Source organism: Gallinula chloropus (genome assembly GCF_964237585.1).
Source record: "Gallinula chloropus genome assembly, chromosome: Z".
NCBI classification, from domain to species: Eukaryota; Metazoa; Chordata; class Aves; order Gruiformes; family Rallidae; genus Gallinula; species Gallinula chloropus.
This window is the reverse complement of record NC_140089.1, coordinates 86,404,050-86,424,289: the sequence shown is the minus strand read 5'-3', so window position 1 is coordinate 86,424,289 and position 20,240 is coordinate 86,404,050. Positions and strand designations below refer to the sequence as shown.

Below are 20,240 nucleotides of genomic sequence, written 5' to 3'. Positions count from 1 at the left end.
TCCAACACAGGGCAGCAGCTGGACCTGCAGGAAAAGCAGGACTTGCAGCTTGGTAGGTGAGCTGCTGATGTGAGGGACCTGCATCTGCATCAAAGTGTTCATCTGCAAGGCTTGGATAGTGGTAGGTGAGCTGGGCCACTGGTCTGTGTGAACATCTCATTCTGTCACCAGGGAACATTCAAAGCCAGGCTGGACCTGGCTCTGAGCAACCAGATCTAGTTGAAGATGTCCCTGCTCATGGTGGTGGGGGTTGGACTAAGGATCTTTAGGGGTCCCTTCCAATACAAACCCGTCTGTGACCAGGTCCAGGGTGGGGACAAGCCCGCTGGTGGGGCAAGTGCTGCTACACTGTAGTTGGTGTAAAAAAAAAATAATTAAAAAATAAATTGCTGGATCAGGCTCTGGGAATGGTTAAGTGCCATCAAGCCAGACAACACTGAGAAGTTGATGCCAGGATGATGTGCTGTGGGCCATTGAGGACTTATTCTGAGACATGCCACAGTATTCATCACCTGCTCAAAATGATTATTTTGGAGAATGGAGGGTTGAAAGAGACCAGAGTCTTCAGCAAGGCTAGTCCCAGCTTAACCCACTCTGTCTCCAAGTCCCTGACAAATCCAACTGTGGGTTTCTTCCCACTACTGTTTTTGGGGGGGCTGAGAATCTTCCTGCTGTGATGTTGAAAGCCTTTCAGGTCATCATGATCAGCTTGTCTGTGAGCCACCACTTCTTGAGTAGTTCTTGAGTTTTTGTGAAGAGCATCCGTGGGTGGCTGCACGTGACCAGGAAGATGCAGGCATGGTAAACTTTGGGGTTTTGGTACACATTGTTGCTGGTGATGCTGTGATTACTGGAGCAGGGCAGGTGATGGAGTCAGGAGATACCCCCAGCTGGGCTGTGGTGCCCTGCACAGCGATTGTGTCCATACTCTTTGTCTTTTCCTATTAGCTCTGTGTCTCTCCTGCCTACCCAGAACCACTGAGGCAAGGGGTTTCCCTCTCCATGTGGTTATTGCAGTGTACAGCACAGCAATGGCTTGGTCTCAGCTGGGAACTCTGATCAGTCACCAGAGAGCAAATGGTCCTCCACCACCATTATCAGGGGACCAGAATGCACAGGCATCTCTGGTGCTGATTAGATCACTAACCACCCTCCTAAAAGAGGGTCTGTGTTGTTGTGTTTAAGGTGCACACCACAGGAGTCTCTGCTGTTGCTGCCAGGAAGTGTACACAGCCCTGTTGGGCTGTGCAGCTTCTTCGTGCCCTGGGGCAGGAGGGTCAGAGGCAGCGCAGGGATGCTGAGCAGTATTTTGGCAGCCCTGCTGAGGCTTCGTGGAGGCTGTGGGTGTGCAGGAGAGGAAATCAATGACGGCTGCAGAGCCAATTTGGCAGCATCTGAAGAGCTGAGCACTTGAGCCCTTCTGAGTTCACTGAATTAGGTCCTTATCTCTTACTGAGGGTGGCGAAGGCACATTTGCTGCAAGTGTCTCTGAATTCAACCACCAGCTCTATACTGCAGGACTTAATTGTTGCTGCTTTTCTGGTCTTGCATATGAGGATCTCATAGAGAAATGCCCTCAGAAGCTTAACTCTGCTCAAGTTGGGGGGCGTGCATGGGGGTGTGTGTATTTATGGTCATCGTCTCAATGTGGGCCTGAACTCTGCAAACACTCCTGCTGTCTAATGCCAACAGTGGTACTGGCTTTGCTGTAAGCCCTAAATTCTCTCAGGGATCATACCATCTGCATTAAATATACATTTTTTTTTTCATTAAATATGCAGAAATAGGGAGGGGATTGTGCCCCTGTACTGGGCATTGGTGAGGCTGCACCTCGAGTGATGTGTGCAATGCTGGGCCCTTCACTGAGGTCCTGGAGCGAGTCCAGAGAAGAGCAACCAGGCTGGGGAAGGGGCTGGAGGGCAAATCCTCTGAGGAGCAGCTGAGGGAGCTGGGGGAGTTCAGCCTGGAGAAGAGGAGGCTGAGGGGAGACCTTCTCCCCTCCTCCACTGCCCTGCCAGGAGGGTGCAGAGAGGTGGGCGATGGTCTCTTCAGCCAGGGGACAGGAGATGGGACAAGGGGCAATGGGCTCAAGCTGCCCCAGGGCAGGGTCAGCTCAGCTGGGAGGGAAAAGTTCTTCCCTGGCAGAGCTGTCAGGGCCTGGCACAGGCTGCCCAGGGATGGGGCTGAGTCCCCACCCCTGGGTGTGTTTAAAAGATGAGTAGATGAGGTACTTAGGGATACGGTTTAGCATAGGGCAGGAATGATTTGGCTCAATGATCTTAAATGTCTTTTCCAACCAGGTCATTCTATGATTCTGTGAAATATTAAATGTACTTGGAGTTGGTAGCCTGAGCATAGGTTTAAATAAAAAAAAATTAAAAATAGTGTTCTTTAGTTGTGCAGCTTTTAAGTAAACAGAGCTGTAGGAACATCTGTTAGGTTTGATTTTTAATTTACTGCATAATAGCTTACATCATAATAAATGATGTTGAGTGATTTGGATGTAATTTTGAATTTGTCAGGAAGCTTGCAGCCAAATCACTGAAGTTAATGGTAGTTTTGCAATCAGCTCCACTATGTGTCAAATCAGAGGAGCCATTATTGAATTTTAAAAGGCTGAATTACTGTGTTGTTTGTATTAAATCTTAATGCCATTTTGGATAACTGTAATGTTTTCCCTTGGAGGTATGTACTGAATAGGGTTTCTGTTCCTGGATATAAAAAACAAACAGGGTTTCATTGAAATTGCTTGAATTCCAATTTTAAAGGTGTTAGATGTATCCAAAAGTAATTTCAAACCTGTCCTAAATGAAAGAATATGTTTCCCCAGGTGGATATAGCGTGATAGTGCAGTCCTTTTCATGAATTAGGAGAATTTAATGGTGCACTGTCATGTTAATTGCAAAAAATAATGTGTGAGTGACCTTGAATGGAGTGGCAGGGGAGGGAGGGGGGAAGGAATGTTCAGATTTCTCTAGGAGTGGGAAAGAAATGGGAACTACCCTGTACTTGCTTGTTTTGAGGAAGTCTACTTCTGCTGCCTGTAGGAAATGTGCTCTGAGCACTGTGAGAGCATCATCTTGGACTCCTCAGCGTGGGCTGTGAATCAGTAGATGGACATACGTATACTGGTCTTACACCCTCAAAAATCTGGGTGGTGGTGGGTTATTTCTTCTCCCCCAGAGCCCCGAGTCTTTTTGAAGTGTCATGGTGTCCTAGACTGATTGCACTGGTGGTCTTTGGCCATTTCTAAGTTTGTAATTTGAAAAAAAAATTAATTTTAAAATAATTTCTTCTCGTAAAGCAGCTCTGGAGCTGAGACCATGCCTTGCTAAGTTAAAATGAACCTTCTAATTCTGGTCAGGTGCCTCCCTCTGCTAAATCTGGTGCTTTTGGAGTTTTCTGATCTCTGGAAGGGGAAGGCTACATCAGCCCAAGGTGAAAACACTCAAGGAGAGGGATGACATTGGGATCCTCGTGTCTCTATACTTGCTTTGAAAAACCGGCTGTGGCAAGTGCTGTAATAAATCCATCATCTCTCTAAGCCCCAGGTTACCTGTTCAGAGCCTGGGAGAGCTTTCTGGCTTGACTACTTGCTGTGAGGATTGATTTGTGTTTGATTTTCACGGTATGTTTTGGAGAAAACCAGAGATGCAGGGCAAAATGTCTAACCTCGGTTGTTTCCATCACTTTTTATGTAGATGATGGCAAGAGAGTCACCTGGCCTGATATTTCCACTGTTTTCCTCAAATACAGCCCAGGTGGGTCATCTCTTGGCAGGGACAACTGATCCAGCCTCCCCGGGCGCTTAATGCTGCAAACTTGTCTGGGGATTTAAAATCATTTCTGCAGCTCTTGGTTAAATCAGCATTTCACGGGCATCAACCTCTTCTAGAGGAAAGTTGTGTGAATTCTTATTTGCTCATGATTTCCCAGGGCAAATTGCAAGCTGGTGTGCTTTTCTTCTCTCTAAGATCATTGAGTAGCTCTGCGTGGTGCCTAGCCCAGCGAAGGCTCTCACCTGCAGGAGATCAGTGGCCCATGGCATCACTGGTGAGCTGGGAGACTTTTCCCATCTCCCTCGGGTGGTGTCTGACAGTAATAGATATGATGGACTCATTTGGGTAATTTAGTACTTGCTCAGTGTATCTGGTTTCTCTAGTGACACTCTGACATTCACGCTTGACTTCTCCACCTCTCGGATAATAAATGAAAGAGGTTTCACCTTGTTGGCAGCACTGGCTTTTGGCCCATTATCTTTCCTGACATTGTCTACTTGAGAAATTAAATTACCTACTTTCCTGGCTAGCTCCCTAATGAATGCCATTAATTAATACGTTTTTCAAAGGCGGAGGTGTTTTTAGTCTTAATCCATGGGAGAATCTCTTTCCTTGGCCAACTGTGAGCAGTGTGTTTGCACAGGTGGGAGGTCAAGTTCCTCTGCAGTTGGCTCTGTCCCACGATGTCCTGTAGGCTGGTGCACAAGTCTCCATTCCCTGTGGAAATGCCATGTGGAGACATGGAAAAGAGAGATTCACTGAAGTGGAGGTGGAAATTCCCCCTCTCTTTCCCGTTTTTCTGCATTGGTCTCTAGTCCTCGTTGAGGAACCACAGCCCAAGCAATGACAGCAGCCAGTCTATTTTCCTGCCCTCTCGATCTTGTTGTTGTTCACAGCCAACCTTAAAAATTCTCTTTTTGTGCATCTTGGCTAATGCTGCTACACAGTGCTGTCACCATTTCCTCTTGGGTCCTCCTCCAGTCATTAAAAGAGAAGGCAAGTTCAGGTGACATGATGGGCAGAAGGCTTGTTCAACTCAGTGCTACCTAAACATCCCTTTTGGCTTGTAACTTGTTTTATAGCACTTTTGCTCATGATGTAGGTAGAAAGTGGGTCAATATGCAGCCTGGTCTTTCAGTAGGAATCTCAGAATTGTTTGGGTTTGGAAGGGACCTCAGATCCCATCTAGTCCCACTCCCTACCATGGGCAGGGACACCTTCCACTAGCTCAGGGTGCCCAAAGCCCCATCCAACCTGGCCTTGAACCTTGCCAGGGATCCCAGGGGCAGCCCCAGCTTCTTTGGGAAACCTCTGCCAGGGCCTCTCCAGGAATAATTTCTTGACAATATCTAATCTAAAACTCCCCTCCTGTTTTCCACTCAGCCTGTAGCTGTGCTTGGGTTGCCCAAACTATGTGCAGGACCTTGCACTTGGCCTTATTGAACTTCGTGCAGTTCACACAGGCCCACCTCTCCAGCCAGTCCAGGATGTCATCCCTTCCCTCCAGCGTGATGACTGCACCATGCACCTTGGTGTCATCAGCAAACTTTCTGAGGGTGCACTGGATCTTTTGGTCCATGCTGCTGAAAAAGATCAGGGCTGGGAAAATGGGTGATGGGTTGGTCATGGTGTCCATCTGTCCTTGATGAAGATGGTAGTGGATTGAGACGTGGGAAGCTCAGGATGTTGGAGCTGTGGGGCTGGGATGGTGTCATCAGGGTGGTATGAGGTGGCCTGACAGGGACTCGTATTCCCACTCCTGGATCCTTCCAGGTGCCTTGTCAAGGGAGAGGCTGGCTGAAGGTAGTGCCTGGTGCTATAGCTTGTTTCTTGAGCCACAGGAGGTGGGTATGGAGCAAGCAGAGCTGTGCTTTGGCTCCACAGGGAGAACCTGCAGCAGTGATGTGCTCTGTGCCACGGTGGTGGGAGCAAAGCTTTTGGGTTTGCTTGGCTGTATTCTGATTCAGGTGGGGCTTCAAGTGTAGATCGATCCCTTTGATTTCAGTGTTTCTGCTCATGCTTGCAACCTCACCATGCTCTACATCTTGCACAACTGAACGCTTTTTGTTCTTTACCCCTGCTGCAGTGCCTGAAAATAGCTGCTTTTCTCCTCATATCCCTGCTGCTTAGTCACTTCGGCTGCTGCCTCTCATTGTGATCTGTGGCGTTCATCTTCGGGAGAGGGGAGGGGTAAGAACAGTGTCCTTTGAAATACTCAAAGCTGCTGTGAGTCACGGTCTTTTTAAGAAATGATGGGTTTTATAGCCTTCTGGCAGAACAGAGATGTCAGAAAGTTTTAGGATGCAAGGAGGTAGCTTGGTGCCCCCCGGGGTGAAACTTAAAATAGCTCCTGCGCAAGGCGATGAAGGAGCCTCGCGGTCTGTGGGGATGCTGGGTGCTTGGTATCGAAGTGGCTGGTGTCCTCAATCCCTCTTCCCACTTCTGGTGGTGGGACTAATGTTTGTCGTGATCAAAAGGAATGGATGAATTACAGTCCTGGGGCTGAACCTCTCGTTCTCCTGGAACCAACGAGACACAAACTGTTAGTCTTTCAGCAAAGAAGCCTGTTCGATAGGAAACCGTGTGCAGTACTAGTAGCTGTAGCTAATGCCTTCATCAGGGCTGGCTGCACTGCTGGTTTAAACAGAAACAATATATTTTAAGTTGTTTAGTCCCTTATGCATTCAAGTGTCTCTACATACACTTGAAATTCCTCATCCCCGTGGGTCTTCTTTCTTACCGCTTTCCCCAAAGCTTCTCTGTCGTGTTGAAGAACTCCCTTGAGCAAGGAGGCTTGGGTACCTTCTTCCCAAACCTATGTTGCCCAGCTCCTTTGGTTTGACTTCTCAGCTTCCAGACCCCTCCATTTATGAAAAAAAAAAGCTGCAAATAGAGATACCTTTTTTTTTTGCTTGCTATTTGCTGAGTACGTGTGGGCTCAGCTTGACTTTCTAAGGACACATAATCACAGCCATAATCACAGTTCAATCTATTTTTAATTGTTGCTAATTGATTCTTAGCAGTGCTTAAACCTGGTGAATTAAATCAATGGAAAAAGAGGAGTGCCTCTTCCTCCTGCCTTGTGCACTCGTTTGTGTAGGGGATCTGTTTTCTGCTAGCGGCATTAAGATGCTGTTTCTTCCCAGGCTTTGTGGCTTTTAAAAGAATTCATGGCTGTGACTATACCTGAATGGATTACTTAGAGCTGTGGGCATCTGGAGCAGATTCTACATGTCTGGCAACAGCCCTCAAATCAGAGGTATCACAGCCCCAGGGAAACCTTGGCGGGTGCATTGCACTCTCCCAGCACCTCCTTATTTCAGTCAGAAGTGCCACCCAGGTATAAAAATCTCTGGGAAATACTTGGGTGTTGAATCTACACTGAGCTCTGCTCCCCCAGCTCCCTCAGCACCTGAAGCCAGGCAGGTGATGTCTCTGAGGTGCAGATGAGCTTCAGGAGGTGCCAGGGATGCTGGTGGGGTATGTGCTCTGGTGCTTGCTTGTTCGGGCAACAAGAGAGACTTCATTCTGCACTGTGGAAGAGTCACACAAATCCTGATCTTGACATGGATTTAAACTTCCCCAACTCCAATCACATGTTCTCAAAAAAAGCTGGGTTTTTTTAGGTTGGTTTTTTTTTTTTTTTTTTTGGGTGGGGGCAGGTTCATGTTTTTTTGGGCTTTTTGTTTGTTTTGGGGGAGTAGGGTGGGTTTTCTGAGAGGGTTGTGGTTTGTTTTCCAGGCATAAGAGCCCTCATGCTTTATCCCTTTTCTCATGCAACCTCGAGTCAATCAACTTCCCCAGACCTGAGATTGAGCTGGCTACAGCAGCTGCTCTTTCAGTGCCTCTGAAGGCTGAGGGTCTACAACAATGCGCCCACAGATGGACACCCTCAACTCCTGGGGACCAGCGACTGCTGCTCATTTGCTTGTGGGAGATTGAGCATCTCTCCTAGCACTTGCTAGGGAAATATTTCTCTTGGCTCAACCCCATTTTACCAGCAGAGGCCGTCATGCCCATACACTTGAAGGCAGCGAGCTCCCACTGAAGCCCAGGGATGTATCACAACCTTTCCAGCCCGTCTTTGAGATGGGTTGGATTCCATACCCCGATATCCCCAGCTGCCTCTCACTGAGCTCTTGGGCTGATGGGGTTGCAATGCAGATAAGGACTTTTTAGAAGTTTTTATTTTGTTTGACTTTATTTTTTTAAAGTAATGAGTAGCCAGCTGGGGCTGGAAGGAAAAGAGAAGCCCTTAGTTGGTGAGGTCTGATTACCTCTCTAAGGGCTGGTGCTGCAACACCAACAAGCAGCTCCCCTGGCATCGCCTGTGCCCAGCCTGGTGTAACCTTGTGTCCTACTCATGTGTGTGGGTGTACAGCTGTGCTAAAGGAATCCTTTGGTGCTTATTCCTGTGGCATTAAAGACATTTGTTTTCCAAAGCAGGCAGGCTGCCTCTATATATTATAAGTATATGGCATGCTGGGCTGCAGGGAGTGTTCTTGAGGAACTACCCTGCCCCTGGCAGCAGATCCTGTCCTACTGCCAAGTTTCTGCATAAAAAAGGTATAAACCTTTGTAATACTAAAGCTGAGGCAGTGGCTGCTGACCCTGGCTGCCCTGCTGTGTCCCACGGGCAGGAAGGTGCCCTGGGCAGGCTGCCATATGTTTTGAAACCCCCTGAAGCTCTGCTACCTGTGGTAATTCAGCTGGAATTCAAGGATGCCTTTTTTTTTTTTTTTTTTTTTTTCTGGATTATATCCCAACCTGAACCCTATGGGAGCTGTTGGGGTGTGTGTGGGGGAGAGACTCAAATAGCTGGTTCATAAAACATCTGAAAAACTGCTATGCCTATCTCTGACCTATGTATTCTTTACCCTCATCTCCGTGGGGCGTGCTGGTCACCAAGAGAGCATCTTACTACTGACCACACATGTGGACACAAGGATTTTTCTTTGAATTGCTCCCAGGATGTGCAACAAGGATTAGGGATTTCTCTGAGCAGCGTGTGCTGAAAAACAGCCTCCCTGAAACAAGAGGCTTCGCTGCATCTGCCTGGGGAAGGAGGCTAGAACAAATGTTTCTCTGGGATATGTCAGCTGTGTCACATAGCTCCTGGGTACAGGACATCTGGGGCTTATGGTACTACGTGCAAGATGGGAAACACATAGAGGAGAATGAACTGAAGAAAAGGTGTATTCATGCCTTGCATAATATTTATCCAGTAATCACAGAACCACAAGGATGGAAAAGACCATTAAGATCATCCAGTCCAACCATTCCTGTCCTGTGCTAAAACAGATCCCTGAGCACCTCATCTCCCCTCTGTTAAACACACCCAGGGGTGGGGACTCAGCCCCCTCCCTGGGCAGCCTGTGCCAGGCCCTGACAACTCTGCCAGGGAAGAACTTTTCCCTCCCAGCTGAGCTGACCCTGTCCTGGGGCAGCTTGAGCCCATTTCCCTTTGTCCCATCTCCTGTCCCCTGGCTGAAGAGACCATCGGCCACCTCTCTGCACCCTCCTGGCAGGGCAGGGGAGGTGGGGAGAAGGTCTCCCCTCAGCCTCCTCTTCTCCAGGCTCAACAACCCCAGCTCCCTCAGCTGCCCCTCAGAGGATTTGCCCTCCAGCCCCTTCCCCAGCCTGGTTGCCCTTCTCTGGACTCGCTCCAGGACCTCAATGTCCTTCTTCTTATTATTATAATAATAATAGTAATAAATAACAATTATGATCCTAATTCCTAACAATGGGATAATTCCAGGTTAAGCACTGTACAACTTCTAGCATCCTGGGGGAGGGCAGGAAGGGAAAAAGTTACAGGTGAACTAGGACCTCAGAGAGCCAAATTCTCACACATTGTACAACACCAAGGCTGTTACCCTTTGAGAAGTCGCCCTGGGCTGATGGAGCTCTGGTGAGTTCTGGCCTGAGTCTTTGTGGGTGGGAGGATCTGGGGGAATCTCTTGCTGGATGCGGATGTTGCTGCTGACAGTTTTAACTAGTGGTTCTCACCAATGGCTTGGTTGCTTTCCCGGTAGTTCTTTATGCACCAGTAAACCCCATTGTTCTTCCCCCAGCTGTTATTCACGAAAAGAACAAAAGCAAGCTGAGGCGTTCTCGGCACATTTCTTTTTAATTAAAGCAACAAACGAAGGAAGTGTATGGAGCAAAGTCTGAATGAGGCACAGTAAATATCTTCTCCCTCCCAAACAATTTTTCACCCATCTGATAGGAGCGGTTTATTTATTTATTTTTATTTATCCTGGCTCCTGCCTGAGGTCCAGCATTGCTGTGGTAGGAGAAAGCAAAGTTCAATGCTAGAAGTAGCTCCTAAGGATGGTTCTCATCAGGACAACTACACGGCGTCCCACTGGTGCTTTCAGTGGCTCAGATGTTTCTGCCTGACGCATGACTCATTAATCGGGGTAGTCCTGCAAATGTAGCTGAGGCTGACGCATGGCCTCAGCCTCTGCTGGGGCTGCATCAGCCTGAGACCACTCCCAGGGGCGTCCTGAGCATCCTAAAACTGACTCTCCCAGCACAGGGGGAAAGGGAAAGCGTTTATTCTACCCCAGCAGTGCTGCTGTCAAGGGCAGAGAACTTACTATTGGGGAGGGATAAGCAGACACTAGGAGAACTCTTTTAGGTCTTGAAGGAGCCACTCTTGGACCTGGATGACTTGTTCTGAGTGATCATAATGCTTCCTTTTGGCCTCAGACGTCGATGCTGTCAGCATTTTGCTGCATAGAGCTGGAGCGGTTTGGAGCAGCAGCGCTCAGGGACTCAGCCTAATGAAGTGTTTCCCTTGAGAAAGCATAACAAAGATATGAGCTTTGCTTTTCTGAGGGACTGCATGATTTTTTCCTTTCCCAAAGCCATTCTTTTTGTTCCCTTCTGTAGGATTTTTAAAAAATTACAAAGATCTAAATCCAGTTCCCAGCTCCAAGCTGAGATGTTTGTGCCCACGGTTGCTGCTGTGGGTTGGTGGCTGTCCTAGAGAGGGGAAGGCTAACAGTTATGAACGCACTGCACTGCAAAGCACCTGCCTGGGGAAATGTGCTGCATCATCAAATATTTCTGCACGATCCCTGAGCTCCTTGGGACTGGCAGCATCCACGTACCTGGGCAGTTCCCTTCGGAGTGCTGTGCTCTTGGTGCCTGCTGAGGTAACTGTCCTGTGCTCTCTCGGAAGCGACGTGTATGGACACAGTTTGTGCCTTTCTGCTGCTCTCCAGAAAACAAAGACCTGAAAGCAAATAGGGGATTTTGGGCATGATGCAGTCTGTGGTGCTGATGTCCCAGGAGTTTGGCAAGCAAGAGTTATATCATAAGCAAGGACAGTGATTTTTTTATTTTCTCTTTTTTTTTTTTTTCCCCTTTATGGTTTTAAGACCTTGGAAAAGCCCTTGTGTTTCATCCCAAACCTGCGCTTTAACTTACTTGGAAGCTGTCCCTGAATAAATCACTCTATGATGCTCAACAGAAATATTTCTAGTCAGCATCACAGGCCACAATAAAAACAGTGCTTTTAAAAATTTCTTTATTATTTATGCTAAGCTGTTGGAGGCTGGTGCCAAACACCTGCTAAGGAGGGAGGGTGGGACAGGCGCCCACCAACCCTGAACACTCTGGGCTTGGTGCTCTTCAGCCACTCCTGCCTGGGGCAATGCTGCTGCCATCTTTCTCTGGCTGCACATCCTGCTATCAAAACATCTGTTCCATGTGCTCCTGATAATCCGCCACCAATGCCATCCTCCCTTCCAGTCAGTCTCCTGGGTAAATAGTTTTATCTAGGAAGAGTTTTAAATCACGTGTGTTAAAGACTAAGCATGGCTGAACCCTGGGAGGTGCCACACGATACTCAGGGTGTCATTAACCCGGACAGCATCCATCGAGCAAGTCACACTGAACCCATCGTTTGGGGAAGCTGTGGGCTGGGTTAGCCCACAGGCAGGGTGGGTGGTAGCGGGAGGCTCTCTATCATCATCCTCCAGCCCTGCCATAAATTCGGCTCTCACTTCTTCCATTAGTGTGATTTAGTGCCAGGCTGACGGCTCCGCTTGGCTCACACGCACTTCAGCCGCACCAGAGAAATTCGGTGTGTTTTTCTACAGCACGGTTTCCAGTTGAACTTCATTTTCTATGGCAGAATCACAGAGCTGTAGGGGTTGGAAGGGACCTCCATAGATCATTGAGTCCAACCCCCCTGCCAAAGCAGGGTCCTTAGGACAGGTCACACAGGGCGGCGTCCAGATGGGTCTGGAATATCTCCAGAGAAGGAGACTCCACACCCCCTGGGCAGCCTGTCCCAGGGCTCTGTCACCCTCACTGTGTAAAAGTTCTTCCCAAGTTTGGTGTGGAACTTTCTGTGCTCCAACTTGAGGCCATCGCCCCTTGTCCTGTCCCTACAGACCACTGAGAAGAGGGTGGTTAATTCCCCTGTGTCCCACACTTGAGATTTTTATAAACATTAATAAGATCCCCTCTCAGCCTTCTTTTCTCAAGTCTGATAATGCCCATAATAACACCTTTGAAGAAGGAGAGATGATTTTTCTTCTTTTCTCTCCCTGTTCTTAGACTTAAGATCACCTGCTCCTGACCACAGCTGAGATTGACCCAGACTGGTGGTATTTGTCCTTCCCTTACTGTCCACAGGAGCCTGATGGAGCCACTGAAGGGCTGGATGTCAGCCCAGGCTGAATGGTTGGTGATGTACACTCACATGTCATGGGGCTCAGACTGCAGATGCAGTGGTGGCTCATGTGGGAAGAGACATCGGAGGACTCTTAGTCCCACCCTATCTCCTGCTGGCAAATCTACCTCTGGGCATGGAAGTGGCATGTACTAGACATTGAATGAGCCTCATGCTGACATCCCTGTGCACATGCTGGGTGCTGGGCACGCTTCACGCTGCCATGTCCTTCCAACCATGATGTTACCTCACTTTTTTTTCCCATTTTCCACCTACCTCACCTCACTGTTTACCCGTGAGACCTGTCAGATGGGCTTATTTGTGCTTGTCCTCAGTTGTCCATCTGTGCTTTATTTGCCTTTGGTTGACCAAGATGGGCTTTTGTAGGTGCACCTTGTGTGAATCACATGCAGTGTCTTCTTCTGACTGTTGTATTTATTTATTGAGCATTTGATCTTCCATTTAGTTGGAAGTAGCAATAGCTGGGGGACAGAGGAGCTGGATACAGGAGTTCACTGTTGATGCTCTGAAGGTCTCCAGACAGTGATCCTGGGGGGTGTTTGCTTTTTATGGTCACTGGCCTGGCTGGTCCAAAAAAAACCCAACCGCCCAAAACAAAAAACATGTAAAGTTGAGACCTTTGTTATCAGTAAGGTGATCCTGACACCATGAATAATGGAGAGGAAATGCAGACCAGTGCGATATGGTTGCTTGGTGGGTCTCCTTTTTCACTTGCCCATCTGTCTTATAACCACATGACTGGGGAGCACTAAGTAATTTTTCATGAAGTTTCTGAGGCTTGCTGCATGTTATGAGGAGGAGAACTGCCCCGTTTTATCCTGTCCTGAGCCGGCATGTGAAGGACAAGAAGTGACTTGACCATGTGCCCTCATCCTGACTGATTTTCCAGGGAGCCACAACATTGATTGGCATGTCCTGATACCGTAGACCTGGATTGTCAACTGACCCTGAGTGGAGGCTGAGGCAGCTCTGAAAAAAAAGAGAAAGTTCTCAGCACTACCAATGAATAAATAATAACGAAAAGGAGAAAGCCCAAAGACCAGGAGAGACAGAAGAGAGAGGAAGGTGCCTCAGGCAGGGAGGTGAAGGAAGGTAGGAAGAGTCAGGAGGAGGTGAGCTGTCAGCACCCGTGAGTTGGGAAGGACAAGAGACTCCAGGACACAACCTATGCTGAGCCAGTGTGGAGGAAGGACATTGTGAAATGAGGGAAGCCCAGCCCTAGGCAGCAAGAGGAAGACTAAAGATCTTTGGCAATAGGTACAGGAGCCAGGGTAGGTGGCAGAAGTGAGGTTAAGGCAATGGTAGAGTGTTGTTAAAAGTGTAGGGGTGAAAAACAATGTCATGAAAGAAAAGACCAAAAATAACAAAGTAGAAGAGGAGGAGGAGGAGGAGGAGGAGGAAGAAGAGGAGGTAGTGGAAGAGGCAGCTGAGGAGGTAGTAGAAGAGGCAGCTGAGGAGGTAGTTGAGGAAGATGGGGAAGATGAAAACCAGGAGAAAAAAAGCAAAAAGAAATCAAAGTCTGAGGACTCAGAGGCCGATGGGGAAGTGAAGAAAAAGAAAAAGAAAAAAGCCAAGCGGAGGGAGTATAGCAGTGAGGAGGAGGATGACTACGAGTGCAGAAAGAAAAAGAAGAAAAAAGGCAAAAAAGGCAAAGAGAAGAAGAAGAAGAAAGGCGACAAGTCCAAGAAAGGAAAGATAGATGAGAATTTTTTGGAGATGTATGAACAGGAGCTTCGGGACTATCATTCGGACGCCTCCAACGCGACAGAGGATGAGTACAACAAAAAAAAAGGTCAGCCCCATCGTTCCTCATCTCCCCCTCTCAAGCAGGCAGTTACACTGTTGGTCCTTCCAGTGCCCATCTCTCAGGACCCTTCCTGGGGGTGCAGGTGCTCGTCTCTCCTCTGTGGGAAGTATTTCTGATTAAATAAGATCTTTTCACTCTGTGAGGTGGTGCCGACAGATTGTGTCTGTATTAGCTCTTCGGTTTATGAAACCGCTTTGTGGTGTGCATGGTACTGCTGTAATTACATTCTCCTAATTAATATTTGCATTGTGGTGCTGTTTAGAAGCTGCAATCAGCAGACTCCCCTTGTGTAAGCAGGATACATAGCAAAGATGCACACTCCTGCTCAGGCATATGCGGCAGGAGCGTGCCGGTGATTACAGCAATCAGATGAGCAGGCAGTGGACCACTTAGCATTGATGTAGAAGCAGAAGTTCCAGCACACCATCCCCTCTGGCTCTTCTAAGTAACCAAATAGACTGGTGAAATGTTGCTACTTGTCTCCTAAATCTTAATACCATGTCAGTACAATAAACAGCTCATTCCTTTTGCACACACAGGGTGCTTTATTCAGTGCATGGTGAGCTGTGCAGTGACTTAGGGTTTTAGATGATGCACTCAGTTTCATTGGAAGACTGTGGGATGGTGAAGAATGGCAGCCATCAGCCTGGCAACATCTAGACAGCTTGTGGAAAAGGGCTACTTTGGCATTTTTTTTATCTGCTGGGGGGGAGCTAGTGGTCCCCTCCTTCCCCAAAAAACAGGCAGGGCTCTGGCAGAGAGGAGAGGAAACTGCAAGGCACACAGCAAAGACATTTGGTGTAGCTCCATGGTTAAAAGAAAAAAGCCTTCCAGAGGTGGGAGGTTGCTCCCAAGCACAGTGAGGTTATCTCCCTATCAGAGAGGTGGGCGGCAAAGAGGTAATGGGTTGCCGAGGGGTGACACCAGCCACCCATTACCTGTGCAACTGGATCTTGGCATGACTGGGGCAAGATACTTAACCTCTCAGCACTGTGGTTTCCTGATGAGTTCAGTAGAGTAATAACGTGTCCAGACTGAACCTTCCTAAGGAGTCTTGTAAAGCATCGTACACGTGGTGTGTTTATAGGTGAAGTGTAACTGATGACATCTGTAATGGTGCCACATGGCTGTACTGGGAGAAGAAAAATGATTCAGCAGCTCTGATGCAGGAGAAGGAAGGCCCTCCTTGACACACCATGTTTAGACCATGGATATAACCCGCTTCATTTGGGGTGGCTCTTGAGGGAAAAGAGAACTTTTTCCCCCAGATACCATGAATTTGTACAGCAGAGGAATAATAACTGTTGCACTTTTCAATGAGGCAAGCTCCAGGAACCATTTGTGATAATCACTGTGCCCTCTTCTGCCTGGTTTGTCAAGTTTCTGCAGGGAAGGCGATAGCTTGTGGCTGAAACATTGGGGAGTGAATTAGTCAGGGACTGGATTCTTACAGTCCCTATCAGAAATTAAAAACTTGGTTCAAAATTTGCAATGTTTACTATCATGACAGCCCCAGCACCTCCAAGAAACTTCTCATGTGGCCAGAAGTCTGAAGGGGGAACCACTGTTTGCCCCCCTTGGATCAGGGACTCTCCTCCTTGAGCTGTGTCTCAGTATTTTGCACCCTCAGTTTCCAGATATTCATGCAAGTGACGTGTTAGGGAAGCAACAGCGGGCAAGGGAAAGAAGGACATTAGGTTCCTTCCAACTCAAACCATTCTGTGACTCTATGACATACACAATCAGTGAACCACTGAGGTTTTCCACCAGTGAAAACCTGCTACTGGGTCATCCAGCACCAAAAAGCAAAAGCTCAGGAGCAAACTCCAGCTGCTCCATCCTCTTGCAGGCACTGTGCTGCTGCTCTTCCTATTGTGATGCAAAACAGCAGATTCTTTTTCTTTCGGTCTGATTTAGTCAGAGGACACTGCTGCTTAACTTCCCAAGGACCTTTCAGTGAAGTGATTGCTGTTGGTCAGGCTTTTGGGGAACCTGTAACCTCTGCAAAAAGCCACTCAGAAGCTTTGGGGATGTCAGCTGCCTTTGGTACTAGGGAATATTCAGTGGAGATATATTTCAGTTCATAAGCTGTGATTCCTTTGGCTGTGAAAAGAGATGTTGTAAATGTTTTATAATCAGGGAGTCAGTGGTGCCTGTGTCATTTTATGGCCTCTTTATCCTATTGTATTAGCAAACAGGAGGAGGGATCACGCCATCACATTTGATCAATGACTGAAGAACAAAGCAAATCCAGCTTCTGGGGATAGGGTAACAAAATTTATCAAGTGACTGGTTGCCCAGAGAAGCTGGTGCTGCCCCTGGATCCCTGGCAAGGTTCAAGGCCAGGTTTTATGGGGCTTTGGGCACTCTGGGCTGGTAGAGTGTGTCCCTGCCCATGGCAGGGGTTTGGGACTAGATGGGCTCTGAGGTCCCTTCCCACCCAAACCATCCTGGGTTTTGATCTCAAAATGCCAATAATAATGCAAATTTGATTGGTGGAATCTGTAGCTTTAAGGTGCAGTAGGCATCCAGAGAATGTTTATACAGCACCCTAGCTATATAGCACCCCTTCTATATCCACTCATTAAAGCTTCTATAGGTACCAGCTAGCTGAGGTTCAGAGTGGATGTCTCCAACCTGAAACCAACTCTTTGCAGTAATTCCATCTCTTTCTTTCTCCATATCTTTCTCATGATATCTACAGTGTCTTGTCCATTATAGGGAAGAGAGAGACTGGCATGGTTATTTATCCTCCTGCTCAGATCTGGGGTCAGAGAACCATGAAGGAAGGGACCAAGCATCCCTACCTGTTCTCTGCGTAACTTCAGCCAACACCAGGGATATCCTCTGGGTTAGTAAGGGGAAAGAAAATGCCTCCCATACAAAGCTTGGATTAGCTTCCAGAAGATGAAGTGTTTTGAGGTTGGAGTTGTCTCTTCCAGGGACAGATGCTGAGCACTCTGTATTCATCACTGCTGGTTTGTCGATACTGCACAATGGGTGAAGCTGGACTTGAGTGACCTTGGCAGTACTGACAATAATTATAAAAGGAAGAAAGCTACTCAAGAAATGCATGTTTCTGTTAACATAATGACTCCTGTGTTGAAGGGAGGGAGGGAATGGCCACTGTTGATTTGTAAACAGATAAACAAGCTGCTCATCACTTCTTTTAATGTGCACCATCCGTTTTATGGTGTTACATTTGTCACATCATGTTCCTTCAACAACTGCAGCAAAGGGTTGTGCAGAAAAAAAACCATTCAGGACATGCTGGGATTATCTCTAAGTTCTGTTTAATGTAATTTAGCAGTGGAATGGAGGGGGAGATCAAGTGCTGTATGGTCGCCAGCTCTCTCGCTGTGAGAGCTGGAAATGTATCACATACTTCTATGATAGATGATCACCAATTCCAAAATCACCTCATCTGTGCCCTGCACCCACTGATCTTCCTGAGCTGAGGCTTTGATTAATACTCCAAACCAGAATGAACAAGGAGTCCTCTTTGGAAGACTGGGTGTTTGGTTTTGGGGTTCCTCCCCCCCCTTCACTATTAAAATGAGTTTAAGCATAAAACATTCAGAGAAGAGTTTTGTACTAGTGGTAATTTTCTGTCCTGTGATCTGGTGGGACATGCATAGCATGCTACTGAGAGGAGGAGGTGCCACACCTGCCTTGGAGGTATGATGGATCGCACCTGCTTGCATCTCAGCGTTTTCCATAGTTACAAATGACTGCATGAAATATGAATTTTTAAAAGTTTAGGTCAGTTTTAGAGTTTGTTAGATGAGTGTACCCAGGAACTATAAAATTGTGTGATAGAACAAGGCAACACTAAACTGCCTGTGATATTAAAGCGTTGATTACATTACAGGAGTATTTGCCAGTACTTTAATGTAGGCACTGAAAAATCTCTGGGGTGGCTGTTGGCCACCCCCCATCCCCACCAGCACACTTGTGTAGTCCCACTGGAGAGTTAAAGTTGCCTGGAGGTGTCAGGCTGAAATGGGGTCCTACCAATTGGAAATGAGTAGCTGCAGTATGGCAGATGGGGCTTTGCAAAGAATTGCAGTGGCTCTTTCTCTTTCATCTCCATGGTCAGCTGGCTGTTGACCTGCAGCTGCTAGTCATTGGTATGGAAAGTCATCATGGTAAAAGCAGAGGAGTGCAGACTGAAAGCTGGAGAGGGACAGTTTACAATGGCATGGAGTGACAGGACAAGGGGCAATGGGTTCAGACTGAAAGAGGGTGGATTTAGATTAGATATTGGGAAGAAGTTCTTCAAGATGAAAGTAGTGAGGCACTGAAAGAGGTTTCTCAGAGAGAAGGTGTGGATGTCCCATCCCAGGAAGCATTCAAGGCCAGGTTGGGTGGGGATTCTGACAACCTAGTCTAGCGGAGGGTGTCCTGACCCATGGCAGGGGGTGGGACTGGATGATCTTTAATGTTCCTTCCAATCCAAATGATTCTGTGATTCTATGTAGCCTTTCAGAGCAATGCTTCACATGGATTTGAAGGTTTAGGCCCTTGCAGGTGTCTCCTTTCACTTACAGGTGTGTGTTGAGCCAGGCATGGGACTGGGGGGAGCAAGGGCTTCTGCGCCCCCAACTTCTGCATCTTCCTGGTCAGGACCCAGCAGCCCCAAGCATATGTAGAAGCCATCCTTGTTATGCACAAACAAGCCATTTGGGATGGCTCAGCCCATCTGGCAGCACCGAAAACATCATCAAGAAACAGCTGTAGGTGCTGGGCTGCCAAATACACGGTGCAGCTGATGTGCTGGCTGACCTCCCTTAAAACCCCCACCTGAGAGGACCGCAGTTTTCCAGAGCTGCTGCTCTCCTCACACCCAAAATACTTAAATCTGAACAGAACGTCAAGTTCTGTTTTATATCCTTAATTGCCTGGATGTTTGGCTTTGGGACTTCAGCAGAAAATGTTTGAGAGTTCTTGAAGATAAACTGAACAAGATTCAGTTAAATTCAGAGCAATGGATTCAATTCTGGGTATTTCTCCCTAACCCATGTGTCCCACTGGCCTGGATTTAATGATCTGTGGCATCCAAGGTGTAGGGCAAAGTGTCCTTTCTGAAGAAGGTGACCTTTAGAGGATGCAGGACTATAACCTGATTCCATTGGAAGAAGACTCAGTGATTTTTACTTCTTTCCTTTCTCAAGTTTTGATTAACTCTTCAGAAACTGATTGTGACTCCCACGTGTTTTGAAAACCCAGTCTTTGTCTGGCCAGATATTTTTCATTCTCTGGTTGCAGACAGAAAACTGAGAAGCTGATTTTGCACACAGGTACAGCAGTTCCCTCCACTGGTGGACTAAATTCTCAGTTTCAGGATGGCCTTGTTATTTTAAGGATCATTGAGTTTTGTTCCCATTTACACTTTGTTAAATATAAGCCCTCTATCCCCTCCCTGAAACTGTTTTTCATCATGTCCCTGGGTCTGTGGACAAGCAGTGCCATTAAACCAGCAGAATCACCTCCATCCAGCTGGAAATCCTGGGCAGGAGATTGTATGAGCTGTGCAGGACTAAGGGCAGAAAGGGAACCAGGGCAAGTCGGATTTTCATTCGAAGTTGAGCCAATTGCCTGCACAGTCTCAGGTGAGGTGGTTTATCCATTGGAGCCCCAGGAAAGCATATGATCTCGATGGGGTTGGTGTTGAGAGCATCTGACTGCTGCCATCAAGCTATGATATGCCTGGGGCTTCTGTGTCAGCTGTTGAGGCTGCAAAGACTCCTCTTGTCTGACTGTTGCCGTTCTGACGAACATTTGTTTATGCTCAGTGCCCTGTGGGCTCAGATGTTTCCCCAGGCAGTCTCAGAGGAGTTTTTCTTCTGCCTTGGATTCTTCTTCCTTGCTGGACACTGATGTCCAGCGGAATGGCATGAATACCTGAGTGGCAACACTTAAATACAGCCTGAAAAAAACTAAT

General features: G+C 47.6%; 1 protein-coding gene across 1 annotated transcript in view; it reads left to right on the top strand.

The window, feature by feature from the left end:
• Nucleotides 1-13,830: 13,830 nt before the first annotated feature.
• The window catches only part of LOXHD1 (lipoxygenase homology PLAT domains 1), a gene marked incomplete at both ends in the record, with an annotated part of 161,360 nt that continues 154,950 nt past the window's right edge, over nucleotides 13,831-20,240 (top strand). Inside the window, one exon of the mRNA XM_084278544.1 lies at nucleotides 13,831-14,080. Within this exon, the coding sequence (XP_084134670.1) occupies nucleotides 13,831-14,080 (250 nt within the window). The remainder of the gene's footprint in view (nucleotides 14,081-20,240) is intronic.